At 37.5% G+C, this 6010-nt stretch overlaps 1 protein-coding gene across 1 annotated transcript; it reads left to right on the top strand.

Annotated features, from left to right (window-relative positions):
* Positions 1 to 314: 314 nt before the first annotated feature.
* Positions 315 to 1916, top strand: LOC122038206 (pentatricopeptide repeat-containing protein At3g04760, chloroplastic-like). Its single transcript, XM_042597850.1, has 6 exons — positions 315 to 1065; positions 1140 to 1297; positions 1379 to 1399; positions 1448 to 1450; positions 1564 to 1671; positions 1887 to 1916. The coding sequence occupies exons 1-6, from the start codon at positions 315 to 317 to the stop codon at positions 1914 to 1916; spliced, it is 1071 nt and encodes a 356-aa protein (XP_042453784.1).
* The last annotated feature ends 4094 nt before the right edge of the window (positions 1917 to 6010 follow it).

The following is a 6010-nucleotide window of genomic DNA, read 5'->3' as shown; positions in this document are numbered from 1 at the left end:
ACCGGTTTTAACATCGGTTTTTAAAACCCGATGTTAATGAACCAAAAAAAAAAAATTAATGTTTCCACTAGTCAAAATTTACAACACTTCGTTCCTTTCAAACCTAAACCAATATCGCGCCGCTTCTCTCAATCTAAACCTAAACCTCCTGACCATCTCTCTCAGCCTCATCTTCCCCTTCCCCTTCCCAAAAAATGTCAATTTCTTTGCGCGTGTCCTTCGCTCCGCACCTCCTTCTCCATGCCACATTCCGCCGGAATTCCATCGGCCGTCGATGTAGAGTTTTTACTATCAGGATCTGCAGCTATCAGGCAATGGCGTCTGCTGAAGCCAAGACGACCCAGCCGCAAACCCTAGACTCTAAGGAGTCTCACTACATGAAGCTCCTCAGCCGCTCCTGCAAAGCCGGAAAGTTCAACGAGTCCCTCTATTTCCTGGAGTACATGGTGGGCAAAGGCTACAAGCTCGACGTCATCCTCTGCACTAAGCTAATCAAGGGGCTCTGCAGCTCGAGGAGCGTCGATAAGGCCGTGCGCGTGATGGACATCCTGGAGTCTCACGGTGAGCCCGATGTCTTCGCTTATAACGCGCTCGTCAGCGGCTTCTGCAAGGCCGGCCGCATCGAATCGGCTATCGAGGTCCTCGGTCGGATGAAGAGCCGGCGCTGTCCTCCGGACATCGTCACCTACAATATTCTCATCGGCTGCTTCTGCACCAGGGGGAAGCTCGACCTGGCCCTGGAGGCCTTGGACAGGCTTCTGGACGACAAGTGCCAGCCGACTGTTGTCACCTTCACCATCTTGATCGAGGCGGCGCTGCTGCAGGGAGGGATTGGCGATGCCATGAAATTTTTGGACGAGATGATGTCGCAGGGGCTTCAGCCGGATAACTACACTTACACCGCCATAATCCGAGGGCTGTGCAGAGAAGGAATGGTGGATGCGGCGTACGAGTTCCTCAAGAGCTTGCCTTCGAGAGAATGCGACCCGGATGTAATGTCCTACAACGTCTTGCTCCGTGGGTTGTTGAGTTACAAGAGATGGGAAGATGGAGAGAAGGTTGTTGGTGAATGCTTGAGACAGGTGTGAAGCCCAATACTGTTACCTATAGCCTTTTGATCAACTCTTTGTGTCATGAAGGTAAGCTAGACAGAGCAAAGCAGTTGCTTGACGATATGATCAGCAGAGGGCTGAAGCCTGATTCTTATAGCTATGACCCCTTGATCTCTGCTTATTACAAAGCACAGTGGGAAATTCTTAGGTCCGTGCTTTGTGAGAATTATATTGTGATAGAGCTTGTAATTGGAAATCATCTGTCTTTTTCTTCATTCATATTTGCAAATAGCATCTTAAAATCTTGTGTTAAATACTTATTCCAGGTTTTTATGAATGTGTTTGCAGTATGTTCTGTAATCTTTTTGAAAACTATTGGTAATATTTTGGCATAGCTGGTATTGATTTTCTATATACCTCCTTTCCTTTAAAAGCATTAGTTCTTCTTACTATTTCTGAACTTGACTTCTCAATCTTGGGTTACCAAATTTCTCAGTAACCTGATTTACAGGTCTTAGCTAGAGGCATAGAGTGCGACATTGCATTACTTGCAGTTGAGAGTGAAGAATTCTGGAAAGGTGCTGAACCACTTCGTTTTGGTCAATTGCCTTGCCTTCAGGTTGTTGTTGTTCATGAATTGCAAAAATGTTGCTCTTCCTTCATGATAAGCAACTTTTCCATAAGTAATTTGTGTTTCTTTTGATGCATCATTGAACCTGGTATTAGCCCTTCTCCAGTTGTTCATTGAATTGGCTTAATTATTTTTTAATTCCTATAAGCATTTTGCTTCAATGATACAACATATGATTGTTTTTTTTAATCCCTGACTTGCAGGATAATGAAGAGCTGGAAAATTGTAAATAACTGGCCTACACTTCTATATCTATAATTTTGATGAATTAAGTGTATCAAAATGCCATAATTAGCCTTTTTGTTCATCAAAGCAAACTCCAGTTACCAAGTTTGATAGATTGCTTGTGGTTCTTGTCACATAGTGGTTAGGTATTTATCCAATGTGAAGAAAGTGAGGAAATTTTATGTTCCATTTTGAATCACTGGTAGATGATGGGCTATTATAATATAATCTATAATGTTCTTTCATAAGGCAACGTACTCCATGTTTCTCCAAGTGAATTTATGCTTTGCCACTTGCAGCATGTTTTCTTTTGAAACAATAAAGATATTGATTATCCACACTTGAATTTTATCAGTGGTAATATGTACTTTTGGTATGCCAAGTCTGTATTTGTTGTCAAATCTTTATGTGATGAAGTGTGATCAAGTAGAAGTTCAGTTGTTGCAACAGTTAACATTTTCTAAGGCTCTCTTTTCTATAGGGTTATTTAATCTAGTTGTTCTTCCATAATTCATCAAACTAACAAGTTATATGATACACATGATTCAGTAACTGTTGTAGGATATCCACTTGGTGGAGATACAATCTCTGTGACAAAGGGTGTGGTATCACGAATTGAGGTTTGATTTCATGAAATTGTGATCATAAGCTTTTAGTATTTTTTTGGTGAATTTTATATTCTTGTTGAGATTGTTTTATAGATGATAAATTGCTGACTTAAGTGTTATCAATTTTAAGTTGGTTGAAAATTTTAGAACATGGTGTCCAAATGAGCTTTTTAATATTAATCATTGTCCAAATTTTAGAACATGGTGTCCAAATGAGCTTTTTAATATTAATCATTGTAATGCAATTGTAATAATATGAATCCTTTACGTTATTTTTGTATGTTTCATTATAATGCTAAGTACCACTCCTGAGCCTTGTTTCCCCTTGTTGTGATTAGGAACAAATTAGTGCATACTCGCAGTCTGGGTGACTATACTTGTATTTTTTTAGTAAGCTTACCGATTCTGATTGATGCCTAACAGGACCTAAATGACAATATGGCCATGGGTTTAAGTAATAAAAACACTTCTTATCTGTGTAATTATGAGTGCATAATATATCAAACATTTTAAAGATTTTTTTACTTTTCTCTATTTTGTAGGAATCCATAAATTGTATCAGCTTTAGTAATAAAAGTTCTAGATATCTTTGCTCTGGAGGAAGTGGGCATATTGTCAGAATATGGGACCTGCAGAGGAAAAGGTGCATCAAACGGTTGAGTGGTCATATTGACACAATTACAGGTGTAATGTACAACTGCAAAGATGAACATTTAGCATCCATCAACGAGAAGGGGGATCTCATACTTCATTATCTTGCTTCCGGAACACGGGCTGAACTCAAGGATCCAAATGGGCAGGTTATTGGCTGTCAAATATTTTGAAAATTCCAAACTTTCGCTCTACTAACATCTTTTTTGGTTTAACATGAATCTGTATCGGTGATGCGATTGCAGGTACTAAGAGTACTTGATTATTCTCGATTTAGTCGACATCTTTTGTCAACAGCTGGGGATGATGGATCTGTTCATATTTGGGATACAACTGGTCGCAGACCAAAGGTTAATAAAATAATATTTCTTAATCTGCTAAAATGAAGGAGAAATTGTATTTGTTCCCTGCATTCACTAAAAAATTGATCTCCATTCACTCTGGCTCTTGGTGTCGGGTTTCTTGGTTGAAACAACATTCCGCCCCAACAACTGGTATTTGCTTCTCTCCATCAAGTGACAAGGTATTATCTTCCTAGGAATCTATTAAATGATTTGGATTTCTGGTGGATAATTATACATGGTTTGGCTAGTTTAGTTGGATGGGAGGTGCTTGTTCTATAGAAAATCAATGGCCATTATATCCTGACTTGTTTTCCCTGTAGATTATTGTTACAGTTGGTCTTGATAAAAAGTTGTATATGTTTGATTCTGGAACAAAAAGACCCTCATATTGCATGCCTTTTGAGGCACTCTTCTCATTGCTGGCATACTGTGATGATGGTAATCTATTGGCTGCTGGGACAAATAATGGACGTGTAGTATTCTATGATGTTCGAGGGAAACCTCAACCTTTCACAGTTCTTCGTGCATACAGTAGTTCAGAGGTAAGATATCTTATCTGCCAAGAATAGCATGTATTTCATAGTCATCTTGATTCTTTTTTTCACTGCTTCATTAAATAGTCTATTTATATGCTGATGATAGCATGCCTTTCATAGTCATGTTTGTTCTTTTTATGCTAAACAATCCTGTCAGGTCATGCAGAACATGCAAGCATATAGATGCTGCAAAGGTTTTTATTAGTTTATTTGATCTCATATGATAGATTTAGATTCAATTTCATCAAGTAATATGAGAAAATCACACGTTTGGGTTTTAGATTATTAGATCACAGGCAGTATAGAGGTAGTACAATAAATAGTATATCTCTTCATTTGCTTGTTAACTATGAACATTTTCTTTGTTCTTCTATGCTTCCTTCACTGTTATATTCGTTATCTTCCACAGCAGCCTTTAAAAACTCAGTATTCTATTTTATTTGATACATGCACACATTTGTTTTAGTTATTTGACATATGATGAATTTATGTGTTTTTACAGTTTACAAATCTCAAGTACTCCAGAGTTGAAATTGATGAAGTGCGGTTCGAGTGGGCTGAATGCATGCTAGATTACATTTGAGACAGTTGTACCTTGATGTGTTAACAGAATGTTATACTTTGATTTTGATATCTATTAGCTAGCTTTTGATGTAAAAAGAATGTTTGGGTATTTTATGGATATTGTTGTAAGAAGATTATTTATATAATTTGTGAATATTTGTGTATTTTATGGATATTATTGAATGAAGAATATTTGTACAATTTGTGAATATTTGTGTATTTTTTTTTGTTATTGTCGATTTTAAAATCAAATCTGTACTGTTAAAAAAAATACATATTACATCGGTTTTCCACCGATGTAAAACCGGTGTTATAAAGTAATATTACATCGGTCATTTACCGCTGCCAAAACTGGTGTTATTAACATACAATATTACATCGGTTTTACACCGTGTATGAAACGGTGTCGTTAAGTGATACTACACCGGTTAATAACCGATTCGAAAACCGGTGTCATTAAGTGATACTACACCGGTTTTAACCCGATGTCTAAAATGGCAGACTTTTAACATCGGCTTCATAGACATCGGTCGAAAATCAAATAGACACCGGTGGAAAACCGATGTCTATGAGCGATTTTGTTGTAGTGATAGCATTGCATACATTAGGCTTCCCACAGCCGAAGCATAATGAACTGCCTTCATGTCTTTTATCTCCTTTGATGTCTTCGAAGACATCTTTTTAGATAAAGCTACTCTATGCCTAAAAGGTAAGAAACCTTTCTTGGAGTTCTGCATGCTAAACGAGCAAGGATTGTATGAAGCTCGGGATAAGCACAACATTCTTTTCTTGCGATCCCTTATGTCTTTGATCCCAAGAATGTATGCACATTCTCCTAAGTTCTTCATATCGAATTGTTTGGACAACCATACCCTTACTTCTGACAACACTTTGATATTGTTTCCAACTACCAAAAATGTTATCTACGTATAGTACAATAAATACCACTACGTTTCCATCACACTTTTTGTATACACAAGAGTCATTCGATTATTAAATAAATCCATAGGTCCAGATTACTTTATTAAATCGAATGTTCCAAGACCTTGAAGCTTTACTTCAGTCCATAGACTGATTGAGCTTACATACTAGATGCTCTTTGCCCTTTGCAATGAACCTCTCTTGTTGCTTTATATGGATGCATTCTTCAAGACTTCCATAAAGGAAAGCTGTCTTGTCATCCACTTGCCAAATCTCATAAAAGATAAAAGAATCCTGATAGACTTAAGCATGGCTACCGGTAAAAAGTTTCCTTTTTCCAACAAGCTTTGCTTTGAAAGTTTCTACCTTCCTGTCTATCCCTCTTTTCCTATTGTAGACTTATTTTCACTTAATGGCTTTTATACCATTTGGTAATTCTACAAGCTCCCAGACTTTATTAGAATACATATATTCTAAT

This window comes from Zingiber officinale, chromosome 1B (genome assembly GCF_018446385.1).
Source record: "Zingiber officinale cultivar Zhangliang chromosome 1B, Zo_v1.1, whole genome shotgun sequence".
Taxonomy (NCBI): domain Eukaryota; kingdom Viridiplantae; phylum Streptophyta; class Magnoliopsida; order Zingiberales; family Zingiberaceae; genus Zingiber; species Zingiber officinale.
This window is presented reverse-complemented; position numbering and strand designations above follow the sequence as displayed.

What these genes read in the sequence shown, in the direction of transcription:
- LOC122038206 (XM_042597850.1), top strand. Translation starts at nt 315, where the DNA reads ATGGCGTCTGCTGAAGCCAAGACGACCCAGCCGCAAACCCTAGACTCT. An exon ending in AGATGGAGAGAAGGTTGTTG is followed by an intron (nt 1,066 to 1,139) that starts GTGAATGCTTGA and finishes TGTGTCATGAAG; the next exon opens with GTAAGCTAGACAGAGCAAAG. An exon ending in GTCAATTGCCTTGCCTTCAG is followed by an intron (nt 1,672 to 1,886) that starts GTTGTTGTTGTT and finishes CCTGACTTGCAG; the next exon opens with GATAATGAAGAGCTGGAAAA.